The sequence below is a fragment of the Macrobrachium rosenbergii genome, chromosome 49, assembly GCF_040412425.1.
Source record: "Macrobrachium rosenbergii isolate ZJJX-2024 chromosome 49, ASM4041242v1, whole genome shotgun sequence".
Taxonomy (NCBI): domain Eukaryota; kingdom Metazoa; phylum Arthropoda; class Malacostraca; order Decapoda; family Palaemonidae; genus Macrobrachium; species Macrobrachium rosenbergii.
Window position 1 is genome coordinate 27,383,389 of NC_089789.1, and position 22,215 is coordinate 27,405,603.

At 39.7% G+C, this 22,215-nt stretch overlaps 1 protein-coding gene across 9 annotated transcripts in view; it reads right to left on the bottom strand.

The window, feature by feature from the left end:
* The window catches only part of LOC136832206 (AT-rich interactive domain-containing protein 3C-like), a 383,925-nt gene that overhangs the window by 317,054 nt on the left and 44,656 nt on the right, over nt 1–22,215 (bottom strand). For 8 of the 9 annotated variants that reach the window (XM_067093037.1, XM_067093034.1, XM_067093032.1 and 5 more), the window contains exons 2-3: nt 20,092–20,388; nt 3,371–3,694 (exon numbers count right to left, since the gene is read on the bottom strand). In XM_067093037.1, coding sequence (XP_066949138.1) covers nt 3,371–3,694; nt 20,092–20,388 — 621 coding nt within the window. The remainder of the gene's footprint in view (nt 1–3,370; nt 3,695–20,091; nt 20,389–22,215) is intronic. The other variant, XM_067093040.1, reaches the window with a different exon arrangement.

The window sequence follows — 22,215 nt, forward strand, 5'->3', positions numbered from 1 at the left end:
TGTAGCACCTGAAATTCTACTTAGGAACAAAAGCGAGTGGCACTAGCAACTGAAAGCGGGAAGTAAACAAAAATATGGAAAAACAAGAAGGTCGACGTTGATCCTAAAGGAAGCAACAGATCTTCCTCTTAAAAAAAGGAAGATCATTACTCAGGAAATACAGAAGTATGATGAGGATTCCCAAGTATGGGAGCTGAGGCAGAAAACACTCACTGAACAGTGCATTTTCCCCAAGAGCTATAGAGAACTGTAGCTGAAATAATACCTGCAGAAAGAGAGAGAGAGAGAGAGAGAGAGAGAGAGAGAGAGAGAGAGAGAGAGAGAGAGAGAGAGAGAGAGAGAGAAATGATCTTGTAGCAGAGAAGAGGATCAAGAGACGAGGTGAGGGTTGTGTGGCTGATCCAGCAGTTGTCTTATGTAATTATTGTCTTAGGTAATTATCGAGTAGGGGGCAAAGACATGACAACAAATATGAAAGCAATTATCCAAACAAGAAGGCAAACCACAGATTTTAAATGATACAACAAAACATACCAAAAATACCACTATAATTTTTTAAGGGTATGTTTGATGATTCCAATAACGTGATCTCTCTAAGACAAGTTAGAAGCAACCTAGCCACCCAAAATATTGACAACATCGGGAGAATTATGCAAACTCATTCTAATAATCGATATGAAAGATAACAGCAAATGAGATTTGTGGGGAAATGAGGTTTAACACAATGAATGAAAAAGTGATTCCAAGATCCACGAGGTTGGGATATTTCACAGGAGTGGTAAAAGAGGGGTTCTGAGGTAATGAAAAGTTCAAGAAAGCTGGATACATTATTATGGCAATCCACAATGTGTGGTGTTAGATATTAGGTTTCATCTCACTCAATGAAGAACAGTCAAGTGCCTCTCATTCTTCCAGCATTAGTGTGAGGGAAATGGAACCACTCAGTGTGGTGTACAATGTAGTCCCCTAGGCTGAGAATCAAAATGTCTTGGTGAGAAGAAAGCAAAAACTTGTGATGAGACAAAGCAGTTAAATAAAGATTCAAATGATGGAAGAAAAATTCTTTTAGGCAATGTCATCATAGAGAAGATAACTGAGATCTAATAATGTTAGAGTGAGCAGAGACCAGAGATAATGAATATGGTAAGAGGCAGGCCTAACACAGTCGAGTCCATCCTCACAACACATGTAGACTTAAAGCCCTCCACAGACATTGCAATAGTACCACACCAACAGGCACTCGGAACAATTCTACTACTTATCAAACTATTATGAAGGGAATTACACTGAAGATGAAACAGTGTGGTACATTCAATGTTGTCTAAAGTGTGTGAGGAAAGAGTATAAGTAATGAATATGACGGAACATTCGAAGAGTATGCGAAGGCAAAAGACAAGGGCCATATATAAAAAGGTGTGAGACAGCATACATTCTAGCTCAGTGGTTCTCAACCTTTTTTGGCCCATGCACCCTTTCACCATATGCCAGAATGTCATCCCCCCTCCCCCACCCCCAGTCCAAAATTGTCTGCCTCAAAAGGTGCATCCCACACACACACACAACTAGCGGAGAAAAGCCCAACGGGACCTCTCAGTAATGTGGACCGATGCACAATGAGTTCTGTGTGGTCCTAGAGCCAGTTTGAGCCTGCCAATCTGTGGTCACAATTCAACCCCTACCCCTAGTGAAATTCTGAAATTTCCCCCTAGGGGGGAATTCCCTCCTGGTTGAGGACAATGTTCTAATTTGTCCTGGAAGACTCCTGCTTCTATGAAGTGTTATTATCTTAATGACTGGTTAGTACCTTGTGAAACCTACTACCCCTAGGATATACACGAATTAAAACTATGACAATCATTGTTAAGCGAAGGCATTTCTTCCATTTTCATATAAATATCAGTTCTCTTACTGATTCTCCAACAAGTATTTTCTAGATTTTGCAGCAACTGTCTCGCCCATAAATGCAAAATGAAGCTGTGAACAATCTTGATCGAGACTTGGAATGCACCAGAAACTGGTGGAATCAGCAGAATACAAAAGAAACTCTGACACGTATAAGATTTTTTCTGACTAACTAATCTCAACCCTTCCTTCTGTTCTATGATTTACTTAGTTCAAGTATAATACACAGACTTATCGTATAGTATTTGACGATTCTCGTAATGCACACTCCAACTTTCTTTCTTTATGCCAATAGAGACATTAAGTATTTTTTTTATAATGCTTCCTATATCAACAAATCTATGATACTAGGGCTGCAAGCTTCAAATCTTTAGCTCTACCGTTACTAGAAAAGTGATCATACGGATGTCAACAGACTCCTGTGGTCTTTATATTTTTGAAAATATTGCCCCAATCTGCGGTGCCCCTTTTCAAAGAATATGGACCATCTTTGATAGACATCCTGTGTGGATATCTATCAAAGTCCCTTGTCCCAAAAAGTTGTGTGCTACACGCTTTGCAGACCATCAGCATCCACTATATATTGAAAGCATGCAACCCCTTTACGACAGGACTGTGGAACTGTCTTCATATTATCAGGAATCACCAGTTATCGAAAAATCCCAAGAAACTGGAAATCACAATCGTCATCATAATATGTATAATGACAAAAGTGAACCTGACAACAGCAGCCAACTAAATTTCACGGGAAATATTTCTCAGCAAAAAATTTCATCGTCGCTCCATATTGTTGTCGTATTAATTCATGACGTAAATAAATAGCCACTGGCACGATTTTAAGAGCAGTTCCCGCAAACTCCCATGCTTCATTTCTAGCCTACTTGCTATTAACAAATGTGTAAATAAACTGATCAGCTGCATTACCCACTAAAATGATTTCAAACAGATTAAAAAAAATCCATTTTGAAGAGTTATTGAATATGGAAGATAGAATGAAGGCAGATCTAAATGTAGCAAGAGTAGAAGGCGTCAAGTGTAAATTGAAAAGGTTTCACCAGTTGGGTGGGAACGGTGCTAGAATGGAGGTGTTAATCATCCAGGAGGCTCACGTGTGCGCACCAGGCGGAGGGGGTTGGTGCAATCACCAGGATAAGTTTACAAAATTAAATCTCAAAACATTGTATGATTTAAAAAGTGGACAATCGTCATAAGCAATTAGCGAGTGTGTGTGTGTGTGTGTGTGTGTGTGTGTGTATATATATATACATACATATATATATATATATATATATATATATATATATATATATATATATATATATATATATATATATATATATATATATAATATATATAGATAATATAGAGAGAGAGAGAGAGAGAGAGAGAGAGAGAGAGAGAGAGAGAGAGAGAGAGAGAGAGAGCTAACCCATTTGAATGACTAAACTTCAACTTCACAAGCTCTTACCTGTTTGAACTGCTCCTCGAAGCTCCAGGACTGCTGACTCTGGTGTGGCTCGGGTGTGTGTGAGGGCGTTCGGGTACCGTTCCCAGAGGAGTCCCGAGAGCCTGCGGACCCGGGCGTGGGAGGCATCTGTGAGGTGGGCGGAAGGCCGACCGTGCTAGGGATGAAGGGCAGGTGGGGTCCGGGTGGCACTAAGGAGGGCGGCCCGCCCCCCCGCATGGCATTCATGAGTGTCTGCGGCGACGACAGGAGCGTCTCCCTCTGTCGCTGCAGTGCCTCCGCCCGCAGCACCAGGTCTCGCGAGTCCTCGTCACCCTCACCCTCCTCCTGCCGGGGGGCACAAAGTCCTCGTTAGGGCCACCAAAGTGTCACTAATTCTATAGACAGCATTAGGAATGAAACAAACAACAGTTAAGTCCATGCAACCTGTCTCTTAGCTCTAAAATTCTAAATGAACGTAACTGGTTACTTTGGCACGAGATTCCCTCAAGATTATGTACAAAAATAAACCAACTCTAAATGTCACCTGAGTAACATCTTGCTAGTTATGTATGTATGTATGTATGTACCTATATATATATACATACATACATACATATATATATATATATATATATACATATACATATATATATATTTATATACATATATACACTGTATATAACAACTCGATACATGCCCACATGAAGTCATTTGCTTTAAGGGTACATAATCCTTAACCTTGCTACCTAACAACTGCAAATAAAAAATTGACATACTAAAAATACGCTCTCACTCGAGGGCAATTGTAACAATGCGTAACAACTACATTATCATAAAACTGAGCCTATGATTCTTATTGAAAACATCTTTAAATTCAGCCTGTCGAGTATTCGGTAACTCAGCCAACGATTATTCTGAAGACATTCTAAAAACTATCCTAACGCTATTTAGTCAATATCCGAAAACTTACATCTTTAAAATGTCTTTATTCTGTCTTCAAGTTGTCATGTTCAGCCACAAATATCACAAAACACGTCTCGCAGCCCAATTCAAGTCGAATGCAAACACACTAAGTTCATCTCGTCTTCAGCTGGACATTTTTTTTAAACTGAAAGCGTTCATTGCCTATTCACCACACCGCTTGTGTGCTGTGCGTGTGTCTCTTCGTCTGTTTGTTCACAAACCTCAAAACATGAGCCTAGTGGAGGGTAATTAAAGGTTGTCACAGACGCATTATCACTTCGGCATATCAGCAACAAACTTATTCAAGGAAGCGTATCCCACTACATCGCGGGCCCCCACCACATACTCGCGCCTATCTAACGCTCCCAGCACCCATTACACACACCGCACTATGACTTCCTTGCATGGTGTCACATATTACGGACACGAAGTGACAATTCAGTCCGTTTTTTAGTGGGATTATATGACGGTCCCGACCCCAAAGCCATTAGTCTGTGGACTTTTAACCAGAAGAATATCTTCTTCAGCCTCCCTTTCGGCGTTCGAATCCAGCGCAAGGCGAGGAGAGGAACGGAAGAGCCCAGTTTCCTTAAAAATCCAGGATATCTGAGCAGGTAATTAATACCTACGGAGAGATAGATAGCAGACGTTTGTGAGCAGTATTCCTTTAAAAGGAATGCCATATTTTAAATTACAAAATGGCACCTCGACGATGTGGTCATCGCTAACAAGGGTGAAATCAGTTTTCAGGAAACTCATTGGTTCGATTGCGCTCTCTCTCTCTCTCTCTCTCTCTCTCTCTCTCTCTCTGGTTCCCTATCATTTGAGACTACTTTACGAAATCCTCCTAAAAGGGCCAGAGGCAGCAAACAAACATAGCGTTGTTGGCAAGGAGTCCATCGAACGTCAGGGAGGAAAAGACAATAATTAAATCATGTGATTACCCAAATACCTGTTAGTGTTTGCAAGGGCTTCTTTTTCTTCTTCTTCCCCTTACGTACTAACAAGGCGTTTCAAATGTTATAAAAATATAGGGAGTGTCACAACGTTAAGTCGCGCTGCATTGTTTATCACCGCCCACCCCCGGCCCCACCCCCCACCGACAAATAACTTCAAAATGATAGCTGTGCATTTTACATTATCCGTTAGATTAACGTCTGGGAAGATGATGTTTTCTTCTTTCTTCCTTTCCCCATGATGAACTTGTCAGAGTATCTATAACAATGACTATCAAGCATGAAGTTAATGAAGTAGCTAAATGAGTTATAATATTACGCAGGGCTGTGCCCGTCGTCGAACCACTTGGCTGAACTTTACATATTCCCACAGAATATAGCCTGCCAGCTCTAAGGGTTCCATTTATAAACAAAGACGAGAGGGGTCTATCGCTCTGAGCTGTCAATATGATTATCTTTTAAGAGTGAGACCTGTGGTTTTTTACATTTTTACAGTCACTAAGCCGTAATCCACTGGCGAAGCGATCCAATCAAGCGATTAAACCCAAGCAAGCAAACGAAAGCCCCTAACATACACACCGACACCGAGGTTCCTTGCCGTGGAAACCAGAACCGCCACATACAGTGATATTGAAGCCCTGCCGAGACGATAAAACCTCCAAGACACAGAGCTTCTTGCGGGGTTGACGCCATGTTTGTTTACATCTGACAGTGTGAGGGGACACACTGATGACTCGTTTATTCGGTTGTTTGTGAACAACACCTATCAATCATTTCCCTTACGGGAAGTGGTTCTGGTGTGCCGTTACCTTACGGTTATGGAGCTATCTCCGTGTCCTTCTCTGCCCTGGTAGCGACCCATTACATTCGACCAACCACCAAATGAAAAAAATTCCCTCTTTGGACCACAAGGGCCAGGAACAGTGTTTACAGTTTTATAAGGGCATCTAACCTGATCAGGATTCGAACAAATGCCTTTGTGGTTTGTCAGATAGATGGCCAGTGACATTATTCATTCATATATGCGTGGTGTGTATAACACCAAGTTATCGGCGTCTTGACTTGGCATGAACCCTGACTAGATCAATGTGTATGGAAAAGGGTAACAAACTCAGGATCAGTCATTAAGAGGATGCGACTACAAAGTGGAACCTGAGGCAGGAGACAAAAACTTCACGAAAATACAAATTTGACTAAAAGAATCTTAAAAGCTGCCTTTGAATGACCAAGCAGGTTACCTCTTATAAAGTTTATTTACTGTTTTGTTTAAAATCTACATTTATATAAATCATCCGTTTGGTTTCACTTGCAGTAGAAAATAGAAGAAAAAGAGATATTTTACGTGCCAAAGACACTGGGTAACAGGACCAAACAAAAGTTATTCAGGTTCGGAACGCCCATACTGGTCGGATAAAACTGAAGCAACCCTCCAGTACACTCTTAATTGGTCCTAATTATGCACAAGTACGAGATATAAGCTCTTGAGGACTAAAGAAATTTCAGTTTAAAAAGTGATACGTCTACTATGATGAGTAGTCTAACATCTGGAGATAGGAACCTGTAAGATGAACACCCATAAAAAATGTGTACAACAAAGGGAACCTTTTAACTGAAACAACTGACTAGGCAGCTTAAACACAAATACAAATTAAACTAAAACATGCTAAGAATTCTGTAGCTTCAAATTCTGCCAAAGCAAAGAGCTGATTAGCTGAAAACTTCCAAAATAATCATTCGATTCCTCCTCATTTCCTAGTTTAGGAATCAAGATGAGCTCGCAAGAACATCAAGACAAAACTGAGGCTGGCTATAATTGCCAAAATATTGCATTTGTACTGACCAAGATTACTTGATATTTACACCACGGTCCCCATTGTTGACTCACGTTTCATTCATTCTGACACTTCTCTTGCTGTAACCTTCTTGTCTCACTTTCCATGAATTATCGCTTTCACTTTGTAAGCATCGATTCCAACCGTCTTGAAATGGATTTTACCCGGCTGGCTGGCTGGCTGGCTGGCTGGCTCTCTCTCTCTCTCTCTCTCTCTCTCTCTCTCTCTCTCTCTCTCTCTCTCTCTCTGTCACCACTTGCTTCATCATTACTACTTACAGCTTCATTTCTTTTTTGCCTAAAAATTTAGCTTACTCTAAATGTCAACAGTAATTGCCTAGCAGTACACCAATTAACCACAAAAGCACCAATGGCTCAAAGGCACTCTAAAGTGCAGCAACGTACAGTCCATGTTTTCAATTACATGACGCCAAACATTTCGACGAAACATTAGTGGTGCTACTTAGGCTTGTTATCTACGCGTCACCTACTCCGAGGTGCTAGTACTAAACACCGTACGGTAAATGTAAAGTTAACGGCCGCACGAAGATATAATTTATTAATATAATTTGTCGACCACACAATATAGAAATGGGTGTATATGATACTTTGATCCCCGAGGGGCTGGTACTAAACACGGCGTCCCCAGGAAATTCCGCCGTGTTTAGTACTAGCACCCATAGGAGTAGGTGACGCGTAGATAAGCCAAAGTAGCATCACATTAGCTCTCTATGCCAGGGTGACCTTCAACTGCAGACCAACAACCAAAGACAAAACTTAATGCTTTTTGGGGATTAAAATTAAACAACATACCGTTCGTTGCCTTGGCGACTGAGACGGTTTCATGGGTTTTGAGCTCTGAACGATACCACTGCACCGATAGAGAGAGAGAGAGAGAGAGACGTTGTTGAGCTTTGCCTCAACCCAACAGTAAAATTGTGCTAAGATTTCACACAAGCAGATTGTGAATGTGTATTGTGTATCAGCACAGCTAGTTGGTTGATCAAGGGCCCTTGCCTAAAGGAAATAAAAAGGGTTGGTGTTCTCCTCTGAACTCTGTCTAACCAACCCAGACGTGCATCAGCACACAACAATACGGAAATCTATTGCGGCTCACTGTAGCCTAAGATACCAAATTGGTAAATTAAATTACGAAAAGAGAGAGAGAGAGAGAGAGAGAGAGAGAGAGAGAGAGAGAGAGAGAGAGAGAGAGAGATTAATTTGATCGCGAAGTGAAAGAGCAAAAAGGTGCCCACTATTCTTCCCTAATAAGAACATCATTGATGGCAGCAGGGTTTTATACGGGTTCTATAAAGCAATAAACACTCGGCTGGCGATGCCTTTCGTTTGATGGAGAACAGGTGAATTAAAACCAGACAGATGATGGCCAAGGGAAAAAAACGACTCTTGCTATCTTGCGCTGCTAAAAAGCATAATAAAGTGTTGCCTTTGTTCGACCCGATAAGGCTTCCGACACATGTACGATCCTTGAACCAGATAAGATCGTCCGAAATGCATTAGACGGACGATACGATACTTTGATTTCTGCGGTTTTTTTTTTTCTCTACCCATAAAAGTCATTTAACATTTTTGTGACAATAAAAAAAAAACTATGCATCGGGATGTTATCTTTTTTGTCTTTAAAACCAAAAGCTCTGGAAAAGTCAGGCAGTGGTAATTAGAACTAAGATGGCCTTTTATGTTTCCTAAAGGATTTCGAATGACAGATTCGCCATCCACGCAAGATCAAACCGGTAAGTAATTGAACAAGATTACAAAAAAAAAAATAAATAAATAAATAGATAAATAAAAAGGTTCAAATGGACTTCTTTTTTTCCAATACTTAGTCTCTCTATCACTGACTTAGTTAAACAACAGCACACAGATGGGCCATATGGCATGACAATTTATGTTATATGATTTGTAAACCAGGAGACATGCATAACTTCAGGCTAAAGAGATTTGTGACTGAAAAGTTTGGACCTGAAATTATTCACGAACTCCAAATATTTTGAGCAGTCTTTATAAAAAAAAAAAATGTCATCTGTTTCTGTGCACTTTTGCGAGTGTGACAGCGATAGTCTACGGGTGGAAAACTGAGCGTTTAGACTTGCCGTCATCCAACCTGGGCTCATCTCTGGCCACCTTCGGGATGGTATGTTACTTCTCTAGCACCAGGACTTGTCGTCTAGGCTAGTCCTCTCTTCAATGATCTTATATTGTCCTCATTGTTGATGTAAGGCAGACAGCGAGGTTTACTTCTAGAAAGACTTCAGTAAACAGTATTGGACATCTTGAAAGTCTTCAGTGAACTAATATCACTAGGGGCAATTTTAATGATCTAACATGAATTTCAATTGTGTTCGTAGGAACATTTTCTAAGAAAAAATGGGACTTAACTTAAGTGGGGGAATTTTTGGCTAAATAAAAAGAAATAAGAGATTCTACCTGGCGCATTTGCCTCTTTCTTTTCTCACTTATGATACACAACGTTCTGACCTTCTCTTCTCGACATCCAACGCCTTCAGCTGCAGCCTTCTTATCCTACCCTACAGTCCTCTAACAATCCTTAATAGCCACCAACAATAAAGGCCACTTCGCTCGACACTATCAACAATGAACTCCATATAATACTGGCGAAAAAGTCCCGGGTCCCTTATTCGCTAATGTCCGACAATCACGTTTTATAGACCTTACCGCCCCCTCCGGCACCAAATACTCACTCCTGCCCGCCCGCCCGCCCGCCTCCGCTGAATGACGACCACCACTCTGCTGCTGTCGCCTGCGCCGCTGATGCTGCTGATGCAACTGCCGGGCTGCAGCAGTAATGGAAACACGGAAACCATTTTTATTGCTCTTGTGGCATCGGACATTCTGAAAAATTCCCTTGAGCTCTGAACGCAAAAAATGAGCACATCTTGTTACATTCAATGTTGCAGTAATCTGGTAGTAAACACAGTGCATAAATTCTTAAGATCTCTCGCCCAAAGTATTTTTAATTCCCTTCGGGGCGGTTATAACTAATAATCCGATTGCTGCCTACTGTGAACGCGCCAATGACGGGAAACTTGTATGTGGTTGCTGCAATGAACGGGAATCTATACTTTCAAATATTTAAAGTTCCGAAAAAACTTAGATTGCATCCCATTTAGAATTGGAGAGCACAGATCTCTCTCTCTCTTAGAGCAGACTTCTCTGATTATTTTTACAATTTAATCTCTCTCTCTCTCTCTCTCTCTCGCTTAGAGCAGAGACTTATTTGATTATTTTAACATTTTAATCTCTCTCTCTCTCTCTCTCTCTCTCTCTTCTCTCCTTTTGAGCAGAGACTTACCTGATTATTTTAACATTTTAATTTCTCTCTCTCTCTCTCTCTCTCTCTCTCTCTCTCTCTCTCTCTCTCTCTCTGCTTAGAGCAGAGACTTCTCTGATTATTTTAACACTTTAATCTCTCTCTCTCTCTCTCTCTCTCTCTCTCTCTCTCTCTCTCTCTCAGAGACTTCTCTGATTATTTTAACACTTAATCTCTCTCTCTCTCTCAAGAGCAGAGACTTCTCTGATTATTTTAACACTTTAATCTCTCTCTCTCTCTCTCTCTCTCTCTCTCTCTCTCTTAGAGCAGAGACTTATCTGATTACTTTAACATTTTAATCTCTCTCTCTCTCTCGCTTAGAGCAGAGACTTCTCTGATTATTTTAACACTTTAATCTCTCTCTCTCTCTCTCTCTCTCTCTCTCTACTCTAACTCTCTCTCTCTCTCTCTCTCTCTCTCTCTCTCGCTTGAAGCAGAGACTTATCTGATTATTTTAACATTTTAATCTCTCTCTCTCTCTCTCTCTCTCTCTCTCTAATCTCTCTCTCTCTCTCATTCTCTCTCTCTCTCTCTCTCGCTTGAAGCAGAGACTTATCTGATTATTTTAACATTTTAATCTCTCTCTCTCTCTCTCTTAGAGCTGAGACTAATCTGATTATTTAACATTTTAATCTCTCCCTCTCGCTTAGAGCAGACTTATCTGATTATTTTAACATTTTAATCTCCCTCTTTCTCTCTCCCTCTCGCTTAGAGCAGAGACATCTGATAATTTTAACATTTTAATAATGATAATATAAATCACAAAGTGTGAATCCATATGCATGTTCTCGTTATGTGCAACACAGTGACCGCAGTGCACGTCTCGCCGTTTGAGCTTAGTGGAGTTTAGTTTTCTTTGATGTTTTCTTGATCTTTGACTGGTTACTGTAAAGTCACCTTTCATATTATGATACTTGTCTTGTTTATCATTTACAGCTGAATATTCGTAACTGATCGCAGGAGGTTTAAGAAAATAAAATAGCAAAGATAAAATGTCAATATAAGTTTAAACTAGATGAAAACAAATATCATATCTAACTTTGAAAAAAAATATATAGGCCTATATATACACATACATATATATGTTTTATTACTGTAACTTAAAACTAGTAAAAAAATATAAATTTTTACGATTTTATCGAGAACCCGGATCAGTTCCTATCACTGTAAACTGGATAATAGTGATCACAGTATATTAAAAAAAAAAAGCATAGCAACAAAAATAAAAAATAAGTCAAAATGACGAACGAAATGGGTGAAAAACAGAAATTTCTCAACTCCGCCAAAATCTCTTTCCAAAAACAGACTTAGAACATTTTCTTTCCAATAGAATGTGCTTCAGTGAATTATGCTACACTTTCAAAAATAAGTTTCACTTATTGCTTCAAGCAGACTCATTTTTAAAAATTACCTAGATTTTAATTACAGACATTAACATACATGGAAATTTTTCTGTCTAACGAGTTTGAAACTACGTGTAGCATTTAGGGAGAGTTATACATTTACCGAGTTTCAACTATAAATAACAACATCCAGAGAGCACTAAAACTTAAACATGTACATTGCGTACTTGATATACGTACGATCCAATCGCTGAATGATTTCATTACAAGTTGCCATCAACGAAAGTGATAGCATGAGCGTATAGCCTATACCTGTTTCGTAGGAGAGGAGCTCTCCTATGATATATTACGCGCTGCAGACCTCAGCGAACACAAACGCTTCATTAAATTCTCCGTTTTTATTTTTTTTAAGCTACATCCAACATTCCTGTCATGTCCGGCTGCAATGACTCTGCAATCGCTCAGTCACTCACACGATCATTAAGTGGCTTGTCGCCTTCCAGCCTCTGCCTGGCGGGGACCCTGTCTCTTCTACTTGTCATTCAAGGTAGATACTACTAGAAAATCTCTCTCTCTCTCTCTCTCTCTCTCTCTCTCTCTCTCTCTCTCTCTCTCTCTCTCTCTCTCTCGAGTACAGCGATCCACTAGATAGTATTCTGAATGGCTGAAAGAAAAGGCATTCTTAAAACTACAGTTTTACACCAAGAAAGCCCAGACTAATATCTATATATATAGAAATATACGCGTATATATCTACAAAAAATATCCATTCGTTGTACCACTCGGGTCCTCGTATTAGCTTGCAATGCTCAATTGCTACCTCGCTCTCGCGCATCAAATGCCTCACAGGAACACTTCCACCTCTTCCCCCCCCCAAAAGCCCACCAACCAAAACCCCCCTACGCCTTAACGCCGAGTTGGGCGTCAAAGATCTTTGACACCTACGTCAACCTGCTTCGACGTCTACTTTTCGAGACCGGGCACTTGTTAGGCTTTCATTTCTTGCTCTCAACGAAATTATCTACTGTTCCGCCTTCTTTCCCTTTGCCAAATGTATTTGCATTTTGAAAACATTCAAGAAATGAAACCCAACATGTAATTTTAATTTTTTTTCGAGCATTTTAGAAAAACGCTGTCTGAATGAAAACACTTTACAGCAAAATCAAGCGATAATATGCCGTGATGACTAAGCATTTTACAACATTTAAGCGTATGGATACAACAGCAAAATGATATTGGTTAAGCGCACATGTATCCAGTGTTTAGATGCGCACATGTATATACTGTATAAATGTATACGTGAAGTAGAGGCACACAGTCGGAAATATAATGTCGATACTGGTTACAAACATTAAATCAAAGATTTTGTACGAAAAAAAGCTTATGTAATTAAAATCCTTTAATGGATAGGCAAAAGTACACATTTCTTAAGCATGGAAAAAATAAAACCAGTAAGCGAATCTACCTAACTTATCAAAACCCAAGGTTCTTGCGAGTTATCTCTTAAACTTTAAGCAAAACAAATCTGAATATTAAATTCAGATTCAGAGCGGCAACTCTCAAACGATTTTTTTATGGGTGTAACTAATGCTGTACTGTCATGTACGTCCACCCTCTCGCCAACAGAAGCGAACGAATATATATATTTCAATAAAATATTATACTTTTCACGACAACGGAGGTGATCTCTTCATAAGCTGACAAATAGAGTCACCCAGCAAAGGTAGACTAATACTGAATCACTGAGCGTGACCTCTTGTAAGAGAACAGGTACGAATATTGACTTATCATTAAGGACAGTATCAAATGGACATTTTAATTCCAAAGGCTTCCAGAATGACGCATCCTATGTTCCAAGGTCCTTTATACCTCACACCGTTGGACTGTGGAACAGCCTCCCAGAGGATATCGTGCAATTGGAACTTCAGAAGTTCAAGCAAAAATGCGTTACTACCATAATGCTATTCTTCCTGCATTTTAGTGCATCTTTATCTATTTATCCATTTATTAAATTTCTCTAATAAGTGGGATCTCTTATTTCTGTATTTCCCTTTACTTCCTCTTACTTCTTCCTAATTAACACCATATTCGTTGGAAGTTTGATTTTCAAGTCAATGGCCCCTTTGGTGGGATTGTTCCATATGAATAGGTTTCATCTACTGAATAATAATAATAATAATAATAATAATAATAATAATAATAATAATAATAATATGCCTATGGGAGCTTGCTATATCCACAATTTGAGCTGAAGCACAGGACAAGAGTAAAAATTCTTCGCATTAACATAAATAAAACAGACGACATAAGGAGTCAGGAGTTATTAATTGCTGGGCTCTTTGCTACTGACAAAGTTACAGCTTGAAGTACTGAGCCAATCGGGATAAAAATAAAAAAAAAAAGTTGCAAGGGTCTTTGAAAAAAAACTTGACGTATGGAACAGAAAAAAGGACAGTACATATATCCTGTTTCTTGGGCAGGAAAAAGACCTGGTGATGGGGACAACTGTCAACACCTAAACGAATTTCCATTATTTGAAATTCATTCGTCCTTAATGAGGAACCACATTTGTTTGGATCCGTCGTCACTTGACACTTCTTTATCGAATAAGTGTCTTGACCAGGATTTTAACGGAAAAATTTATCACAAAAAGTTGTCTTCATTACAAACTTCAATCATCAAACAATCAATCAATCAATCAATAATCGTCGTCATACTCATATGGATGGAGCCAATCATTTACAAGGGTACTTGACCCTTATGGTAAAATGAAAAATTATTACCTTAAAAATAAGAAAAAAGTAAATGCAACGGAATGAGGATTACCTTACAAATTAAAAGAGTAAAAGTAAATGCAAAGGAATAAGGATTATCTTGAAAATAAAAAAGTGAATATCAGTGAATGAATAATTAGAAATTAACTCTTAATAAAAAATATATATCCCATATACCCCACCCCAACCACGCTCTCGCCTCCCGAGCAAGGGAACCTCACCACAGCATTGCTTAATACGGTCTTCATCACAGCCTTATAATAAGAGAAGAGCAAATTGTACAGCCCCTGGTGCAAGACTGAAACAAAGCCAGAACAGATCCTCCCATCAACGTTGCAAATTATTGAGAGAGGGAGACCATTGGGCGCTTTAGCTACCCTTAAGGATTCGATTGGAATATAGAGTTTAGGCCAAAAGGCCAAGCACTGGGGCCTATGAAGTCATTCAGCGCTGAATGGGAAATTGACAGTAAAAAGTTTGAAAGGTGTAACAGGAGGAAAGCCTCGCAGTTGCACTGTGAAACAATTGTTAGGAGAGGATGGAAAGTAAAATGGAAGAAATAGAATATGAACGGAGGTACGGTAAAAGGAATGAATGGGGGTGCAGCTAGGGGCCGAAGGGACGCTGCAACGAAACTGCACCACCTGAGGTGCACTGATGGCGCTACCCGCATACGGGCTAGCTACCCTTAAGGTGAACATCAACAATCAACCAAGGAGCCGTTTTTAAGAGTTGGCTAATCCGAAAATTCTTCTGTAAAATCTTTTCCTTCTGTACTGCCTTTTAATGGCAGAAATTTTCCTGATTCATACCACAGCCTCTGTAGCCAACGGAATACCAAACCGTACAATTAAGTATTATTGCGTTGACGTTATGCAACGCAAGGCAGTAAAATCATAAACTTTCACCTACTCTTCTGGTACTTAAAACTTGAACTGATATATTTTAAATTAACAATTACGGTTAATAAAACTGATATCTACAACAAACATTCATCACCGCACTGCGAAACATTCACACATATTTTTAGAGAAGTTTCGCAAGCACTTAGAATCGCAAGCACTTACAATGCTCTTTATACTTGAATATTATTTTTCTTATAATATAATCAATATTCACGTTTGAAATTTCAACATCCACATACATACAATGTTCCCAGATAACCAAATTTGAATCTGATTTTAAACAAGTAAAAAATTCGCCGACGCTTCTTCGGCGCAATCGAGTTTTTTGTACAGCGTATAATCAAGGCCACCGAAAATAGACCTATCTTTCGGTGGTCTAGGTATAATGCTGTATGAGGAGCGGCCAATAAAACTTTAACCACGGCTCGGTAGTGGCCTATCCTATACCGTTGCCAGATGCACGATTATGGCTAACGTCAACCTTGAACAGAATAAAAACTACTCAGGCTAGAGGGCTGCAATTTGGTATGTTTGATGATTGGAGGGTGGATGATCAACATAGAAATAGCAGGCCTCTAACCCCAGTAGTTTTTAAGATCTGAGGGCGGACAAAAAAAGTACCGACAGGAAAAAGTGCGGACAGAAAAGTGCGGACAGGAAAAAGTGCGGACAAGAAAAAGTGCGGAAAGAATAAAGTGCGGACAGGAAAAAGTGCAGACGCACAGACAAGGCCGGCACTATAGTTTTCTTTTACAGAAAACTGAAAATGGGAAAGAACTCGCACCTGTCTGCGTGTGCATCCACCAACGCCCTGAATATGAAACAGGATAGAATTAACAGCCCATGGATTTAAAGCTAAACAGCGCACATCAAAAAGAGAGTCAAGCACACAAAGCTGCCGTCGACGCGCTGCCTAGCCAAGAGCAATAAACAAGTCACGGGGAACGAAGAGAAAAGGCAGAGACATGCAATAAAGCGACAGGCACGAAAACAAGAGTATAATGAATGAATAAGAATGTAGTTTAGTGTATCTCTATGTGCATTCATTAAGCGTTAATCTCTTTTCTCTTCGTGCCTCCTCTTTTGTCACACACATTTTGCCTTCCGTTTACTTATCTCCTCGCTCTCAGTGACTTTGTTTATTGCTCTTGGCTATGCGGCGCGTGGACGGCGTCTTTGCTATAGCCTGACTGTCTTTCTGTTGTGCGCTCTTCAACGTTGCATCTGTAGGTTACTGATTGCGTCCTGTTTCATAGCCAAGTTACATGTGTCAAGTTACAAGTGTGTGTATACACGCACACGAGCAGTTATGAGCTAAGTATAAATTTTTTAGTGAATACTTATTTTGCACCAATGTTATATATATATATATATATATATATATATATATATATATATATATATATATATATATATATATATATATGTGTGTGTGTGTGTGTGTGTGTGTGTGTGTGTGTGTGATTGCCTTCCTCCCTGCCTGCCTGTGTGTGTAACTTTCTCTTAGAAACATGTGAAAAAAATAAAAACGGAGATCTGATGGCAACGAAATGAATGCTACTCGTAAAGCCCTTTCAAGAAAGCGAGTTTTAATCTACGGCAGTCGACTAATAACCAGGTACTAATTCATTGTTTACCCCAGCAGAAAGGCAAACTAGTTTTAGGAAACTCTTCCAAACAGTTCCTTTCTTGCCCACCAAGGGGATTGAACTCGTCTTCCTCTGTTGTGAGCCAGAACTAATTGAACCACGAAGCCCAGAGAGAGAGAGAGAGAGAGAGAGAGAGAGAGAGAGAGAGAGAGAGAGAGAGATGACAGTATAAAGATTAAGGTCCTTCGGGGTGAAGGCTACCTAGTAGGGCATCCCCAACGTGGAATCGCTCAATATTTAAATGATGCCCGAAAGTGAACGATGAGGTCACAACTGACTGTGGAATGCATTACGGAGCGACGGACGCTGTCTGAATAACGTTCTTCGTTATGACTGTTTGACGTCTTAAGCTAGTCATGTCTTGCTTTATCTGGGAATTTATACATGTAGATATGTATATGTACAGGTACAGTGTATGTATGTGTATATATATATATATATATATATATATATATATATATATATATATATATATATATATATATATATATATATATATTATTATATAAATTTTTTCTCATATAGAACTTACATTCTCCATAGCTGTGGCACGAAATGGAATGGAATATAAAATTTGGGTCAAAGGCCAAGCACTGGGACCCATGAGGTCATTCAGCGCTGAAAGGGAAATTTCAAGTAGAAAGGCTTTAAAGGTGTAACAGGAGGAAAACCTCGCAGTTGCCCTATGAAACAGTTGTCAGGAAAGGGTGGAAAGTAAGATGAAAGAGAGAGAATATGAACGGAGGTACAGTAAAACGAATGAAATGGGTTGCAGCTATGGCCAAAAGGACGCATCGAAGAACCTTAAATAATGCCTACAGTACACCAGATGAAGTGCACTGACTCGACCCGCCTACGGGAACTTCACAGCTGTGGGGTTGCAACAACAAATCCAAAGCAACCTCACAGGGATTTCGATTGTGAAATTTGAGGTTAGGAGTATCTCATTCCAAGTTTTAGAGCTATGGGAGAATTGAAAAGCAAGGGCCTACTGCTTAAGAAGACATGAAGGTAAATTTGAAACTATTTCCTTACTTTTTAATGAACAATATTTCACAGCATCCACGCCAACTCTAGACACCTATTTCATTGCTGTAAAACTAGAACTAAAATTAAGTCTGTTAATTTCCCTATATGCTCTGTAGAATTGCGTAGCATCCCTCATTTATTCTGTCGTTTAGTAGTTTCAGTGACAGAGAAATTATATCGGTGACCATATATGTATGACTGATACGATGAGCACATGTTAATCTCACCTCTCTGAGAAGTGTTACTCTTAGTCGACAATTCACAACAGAAGAAGAAGAAGAAGTCAAGGTCTTAGACCAAGAAATTTTTCCAAACTACTTTTCCGCCTGGATCAAAATGATAAAGAACGCACTGAGACTTCTTAACAGAGAGTATGCGTTAAAATATTCGCCCCCATTCAGGATGGTTTCGCTACCTTGCTCCTGGAATACTTCACAATAACTAGTAATTTTCCTTAAGTGTTCGCAGTTTTGTCGAAAGCCTGGTATTCCAGGAGGCTAAAGTCACCGGTAACATTCTAGATGGACAAACGCCATCCAAAGCCAAAGAGCCGAGAATGAGGCGGCTATTTATCGCCGTCAAGATCAGACGGTAGCCTGTGAGGCAAAGATGATGATAGATAAGCAATTGAGAGATAAATGAAATCTAAAGGTTGCTATCCAAGTCACTATCGTGATGATTCAAAGAACCGTTCATTGTGGAACGCCAGATACAGCTAAATCTGGTTTAGATGATGCACCATTATGAACTGAACTAAATATAGAATTTAGGCCAAAGGCCAAGCACTGGGACCAATGAGGTCATTCCGCGATGAAACGGAAATTGACAGCAAAAGGTTTGAAAGGTGTAACAGGAGGAAAACCTCGCAGTTGCACTATGAACAAATTGTTAGGAGAGGGTGGAAAGTATGATGGAAGAAAGAGAATATGAACGGAGGAGGTACAGTAAAAGGAACAAAAGGGGTTGCAGCTAGGGGCCGAAGAAACGCTGCAAAGAACCTTAAGTAATGCCTACAGCGCACCGCATGAGGTACACTGACGGCGCTAACCCCCTACGGGGATGCTCCATTATGTGATACCCGAAGCGTCCAGTGTAAAACAAATTTGTGTAACCAGGTTCTTAAGGGGCCACATATCTCCTTTCCTTTCAGATTCTCGCAAAATATAAACGTCATTGTCTGATTCTAGATTTATCATGAGCGTTTGTTTGAGTGATCAGGCAAGCAACCGAAGATCTCAACTGGACAAAGCCATGTCAGTTATACGGGAAGAATTTGCCACAGGCTATAACCTCCAGAGAGAGCACTCACCAATGAGTTGTAATGCCGGTCAAGCTTCCAAAATTGCTGTTCATTAAGGATACAAGATATTAGAGATAATGTTGCTGATTTTTTTTAATACGTCTGCAATTATACCTTCGCGGGAAAGTGGTCAATCCTCACTGCTGAGGTGGTTCTTCGTGCTTCGATTTCTTTATAATAATTTCCCTTTGAAGTTGACTACCTATATTGTCCGTAGTTCGATGGATGTCTACTTTAACTACACGAAAAATGACCGACTAGCAAAAACATCCAGAACGAAAAAGTTAAGATAATAATTGAATGAATACTAAATAAACTGTTAAGAGAACAGAAAGCAGGGCAAAATCTTCAATATGAATGTAAAACGAAGCTACCAAAGTCCTTTTAATACATTAGCTTTAAGCTATTAGGTCCCCAAAAGTAAAAAAAAAAAAAAGCTATTACCCTAAAGGTAGAATCCTACTAGCTATTCTACTAAGCATAAGAAAACAGAAGTACCTTGGCTACACATATCAAAGCAAGCTTTGCCAAAAGAATAACACCTGCTGAAAAAAAAATAATGAAATGTTAAGAGGAGAAAAATGTCTGTAGCAATGAGTCTAAAATGCAGGGATATATACAGCCGAACCTCACCACTCACCTCTCTCTTCATTTTAGCCTGCAGGAGGGTGTGCAATCTATCGTATAGATTATGACTATTATTATTGTTGTTGTTTATGTGATTTGGGGAACCGGTGCGAGGAGGCGACGAGCCGCTTAGGACGCTCTCGCGGGCGTGCGTGAACAAGGACGCAGCGGACACTTGCTGGCGAAGTTTGGCTAGAATGTCCTCGCCCTCCAAAGCGCCTCCGACGGGCTTCAGTGGGCTGTCGCGGCCGCCCATCAAACCCAGGCTGTCCTCTTGTTCCATGTCAGAGACGCGTTCGTCTGTACCCGACTGAAATGAATAACAAAATGAATTAATATTTCAACCATAAACCTTATTTCACACCTACCTGCTACATATTTCAAGATTTTAAAACTGACCTCTACAGTTGCGGAGGTCATTATCATGCATGAATAGACAATGAAACTTGGGATATCTCTGAATTATCATTGGCAGGATACCTAAATAAAAAAACACATACAATAAACAATACATGTTAAACTCCAGCCCTCGTGGTCTCTACAAAGTTTCAAGAGGATCCTTTACTGTACACAAAAAGGAAAGTCTCTGGAAGACCTCCCAGGGATACTTGATCATCCATTTTGGCCTTATGAAGTGTGACATGTCTCGACTTTGGTCGCCATATACTGCCTAGAAGACACCTGCTAAGATGGTCTGTTATCATATCTATCTACCTGACGTTTCCTGATTACGACCCCCCTCTCCTTTCCCTTCCCCCTCTCGACCTCGTCCCCCAGCGATACCCTTCTAACATACATTAACCCCAAGACATCAACCTTCACTCCTCTCTCTAACCGGGTATCAACTATAAAAACAATTTTAGGAGCATTGAACTTGCGCAGCATTCGATGGAATATATTTAATTTCGGATCGTGAATGCTTATTTCCCACTAAGATTGTTTCTTTCTCTATTATCTCCACTGTTTCTTTCTCTACTATTTCCCACTAAGATTGTTTCTTTCTCCATTATTTCCCACTAAGATTGCTTCTGTCTCCATTATTTCCCATTGTTTCCTTCCCCATTATTTCCCACTAAGATTGTTTCTTTCTCCATTATTTCCCACTAAGATTGTTTCTTTCTCCATTATTTCCCACTAAGATTGTTTCTTTCTCCATTATTTCCCACTAAGACTGTTTCTTTCTCTATTATTTCCCACTAAGATTGTTTCTTTCTCCATTATTTCCCACTGTTGTTTACTCCATTATTTCCCACTAAGATTGTTTCTTTCTCCATTATTTCCCACTAAGACTGTTTTTTTCTCTATTATTTCCCACTAAGATTGTTTCTTACTCCATTATTTCCCACTGTTTTTTACTCCATTATTTCCCACTAAGATTGTTTCTTTCTCCATTATTTCCCACTAAGATTGTTTCTTTCTCCATTATTTCCCACTAAGATTGTTTCTTTCTCCATTATTTCCCACTAAGATTGTTTCTTTCTCCATTATTTCCCACTAAGATTGTTTCTTTCTTCACTATTTCCCACTAAGATTGTTTCTTTCTTCATTATTTCCCACTAAGATTGTTTCTTTCTCAAAACAATAAAAACAGAAAAGGATTTTTGACGATGCAAGCAATTGCCGGTCTTTCATATTAGGGCCGAGAGTTGAGGAATCTATTATCTATCTATCTATCTATCTATCTCTCTCTATCTCTCTCTCACCTCCGTAATTTTTTTTTCTCTCTCTCTCATCTCCGTAATTCTCTCTCCTCTCTCTTTCATCCCTGTAAACGTCTCTCTCTCTCTATCACCTCCGTAATTTATTTTCTCTCTCTCTCTCCCCTCCGTAATTTATTCTCTCTCTCTCTCTCTCATTTCCGTAATTCTCTCTCCTCTCTCTTTCTCTCTTTCATCCCTGTAAACGTCTCTCTCTCTCTCTCTCTCTCTCTCTCTATCTCTCTCTCTCTCTGTTTTCCTGACATGACCCTATCATCGGCGACCTTCGAGGAATGCACCAACATGCATGTTCCTACGTTCATTTGGCCACGAATTTTATTGGGCACGGACACGCGACTATGACCTTTGTTGAGGCATCCACAAAGATTGAAATCGTGCCCTATCGCTGTGCCCACACCCCGTTCCTAAATGTCGCGGGT